The sequence below is a fragment of the Eptesicus fuscus genome, chromosome 4 (genome assembly GCF_027574615.1).
Source record: "Eptesicus fuscus isolate TK198812 chromosome 4, DD_ASM_mEF_20220401, whole genome shotgun sequence".
Taxonomy (NCBI): Eukaryota; Metazoa; Chordata; class Mammalia; order Chiroptera; family Vespertilionidae; genus Eptesicus; species Eptesicus fuscus.
This window is the reverse complement of record NC_072476.1, coordinates 8,494,308-8,496,986: the sequence shown is the minus strand read 5'-3', so window position 1 is coordinate 8,496,986 and position 2,679 is coordinate 8,494,308. Positions and strand designations below refer to the sequence as shown.

The window sequence follows — 2,679 nt, the reverse complement described above, 5'->3', positions numbered from 1 at the left end:
AGAAGAGACCACAGGACCGTCTGTACCAAAGCACACGCCCACCCAAGCCGAACCAGAACCAACACACATTCCCCGCTGCCGGGCCCTGCAAAGTCAGAAACACCCGCTCCCAGGCAGTAACCAAATACAGACCCGAACCAAAGCTCCTGGTCCACGCAGCCGCAGACACAGGGGAGCGGGCACAGCAGAGCCATACAGAGGACAAGACTCACAGCTGCTGCTGCACTTTATTGCCGCTGCCACCCCAGGGAACTCCGGTTTCCTCGGCATCTTTCTTTTTGGGGCACCTCCGTGGCTTTGCCCCTCCACGCCCTGCCTCTTGCTCCCTATCTTGCCCTTGTTCTGCAGGTGCTCCCTTGGGGGCCCCTCAGAGTCTGAGGCAGGTGGGGGAGTCCTGGGAGTGGTGTGGGCGGGTGGGCCCGGGTCCTGCTTACATCGCCAACATTGCCAACATTGCCAACATCGCCGTGTGGGGTGCGTGCTCCGGCCTCATCTGGGGAAGAAAAGCAGTTGGTGCAAGGGACAAAGGCCTGGGTGATTCTGCCATCACTTGCTCCGTGACTCCGGAGAAAGACCCTACCCTCTCTGGGCCTCAGTTTCCCTCTCTGTAAACCAGATTTCCCTCCAGTAGGAAAGGGTCTATACACTGAGTGGCCAGATTATTATGACATCTGAACGCATAATAATCTGGCCACTCAGTGTATATCCTATATAATAAAAGGCTAATATGCAAATTGTCCCCTTGACCAGGAGTTCGACCAGCAGGCAGGCCGGCCACCGCCCATGTCCCCTCCTCCTGGCCAGGCTGGGCGGACACCACCCATGCACGAATTCATGCACCGGGCCTCTAACACACACACACACACACACACACACACACACACACACACACACACACACTGAGTGGCCAGATTGTTATGTGTTCAGAGATCATAATAATCTGGCCACTCAGTGTATGTCCCCCTTTGCACTAGGAAACTCAGAGTCAAATGTATGTCTCATTTTCTTCTGTGTTGAGACACCAGTTCTTTAATCCCTCCTCCCCACCCAACCAGCACCTCCCGTCCTGGCCCTTCGAGGCAGGGGCCTCCGGGCTCTGGGCCCCTGGCGCCTCACCTCCCGCTGTCTCAGGGCCGCGCCCCTCGCTTGTTCCGCTCAGTGTTCTGGAGCTTGGTCACCAGCTTCCTCTCGTGCCCACCAGGGCTGGGGCGGTTGGTGTGGGCAGCGGCTTCTCTCTTGGTGCGACCTTTCCGGCCTCCCACTCCTGGGAACCCAGCAAGAGCCCAGCGTGAGCGGCTGGAGGTAGCTGGCCACAGGGCCGCGGGTGGGGAGGCGGTGGTGGAAGGAGCTCGGGTTGGAGTGGGAGGCTGGGGTTGTCACCACAGAGCTTTGGGGTATAGTCCCTATTCCCTGCCTGAGGAAGGAGGGTCAGAGTGGAGGGGCCAGGAAGGGGACAGGGCCAGGCCTTACCCAGCTGAGAATATGCCAGGCTGTAGAGGTCCGACTCGTCCAGGCTGGGGTCTTCGTCCTGTGGGCCCGGGGGCTGCTGGGCAGAGCTGGCTGCTCCGGGGAAGGTGGCCATCATGGCTGGCTTACCCTCGCTGTCTCTCTCGCCTTCTAAAGCTTACTTTGTGTCTGGTTTCCTGGCACTTCCCAGTTCACTGGATCCGACTTATAAGGCCACGTCTCCTCCTCAGTGGCAGTGGCCCAGCCCGCAGGCCCTGTCTGATGCAATCTGGCCCTTTCCCAGAACGGTGGTAAACACCCGGCATGAGAGGGGAAAAGTCAGTCTCCTGAGTCCCAGCCCATTGCCTTCCCCCTCCCTGGGGCTCGGCCCCCCCCCCCCCGCTCCCCCCCACCCCTGCTGGTGTTTTCCACAGAGGAGATTCCCTGCCCCTCAGGGAGGAGGGGCCTGGCAAGGTCTGGCCATAAATAGTCCTTGGGAACATGGCCAGCAGCGACCTGAGGGCAGCCCACTCCTTCCTGTCCATCTGCTGCCCTCTGCCCGTGCCCCTTCTGGGATTGGGGTCATGGTCACACAGCTGACCCTCACTCCCACCCCAGTTGTGGCTCGGATTCAGGACTGTGTGGCAGCATATGGAGTAAGGAATATGGGGAGAGGATATCAACATACTAGAACTAGGTCAGTGGTTCTCACCCCTATCACTCCTTTTTTCCAAGAAACATCTTGGGAAGCCCCCTGAGTAGCCTGAACTGGGGCCCCCAGGTCACTCCCTTCACCTGAGAGGGAGGCTATCTGAGTGGTTATGGATGCAGATTCTGGAGCTGGATCTCAAGCCCCTGGTTCATTATTCCTGTGTGACCCCAGGCAAGTCACTTTACCTCTCTGTGCCTTGGTTTTTTCCTCTGGAAAATGAGGACAGTAATAATTGAAGCTGCGTAGAGCTGGTGGGAGGAGCATGTGGGAAGGCACTCTCAGCAGTGCCCGGCCCGGGCCGCGCACACCGCAGTGTGTGAGGGTCAGTCACGCCCCTAACAGCTCAGTAGAGCGAGCCCTACTGTCATATACAGGAACCATCAGAGATTAATTCATCATAAAATAATATGTACTGCAAAATATGGATACACCAAAGCAGAAGACACTATGGAGCAAGCAGATGTTTGTAGCAATTTAATATGAATTAAAGGAGGGGGTTCAGATACGAAATGTGTGAGAGT

General features: G+C 57.6%; 1 protein-coding gene across 1 annotated transcript; it reads right to left on the bottom strand.

The window, feature by feature from the left end:
• Window positions 1–208: 208 nt before the first annotated feature.
• NUPR1 (nuclear protein 1, transcriptional regulator) lies at window positions 209–1,699 on the bottom strand. Its single transcript, XM_054714208.1, has 3 exons — window positions 1,471–1,699; window positions 1,117–1,264; window positions 209–493 (listed from the first exon to the last, which is right to left on the bottom strand). Exons 1-2 carry the CDS (start codon window positions 1,583–1,585, stop codon window positions 1,128–1,130), a joined length of 252 nt encoding a protein of 83 aa, XP_054570183.1. The 5' UTR covers window positions 1,586–1,699; the 3' UTR covers window positions 209–493; window positions 1,117–1,127.
• Window positions 1,700–2,679: the final 980 nt, after the last annotated feature.

Excerpts from the sequence above, each read along its gene's own strand:
- NUPR1 (XM_054714208.1), bottom strand. The coding sequence starts at position 1,585 with ATGATGGCCACCTTCCCCGGAGCAGCCAGCTCTGCCCAGCAGCCCCCG. Across the intron at positions 1,265-1,470 it reads CCTGGCATATTCTCAGCTGG|GAGTGGGAGGCCGGAAAGGT; the intron begins GTAAGGCCTGGC and ends CTGGGTTCCCAG.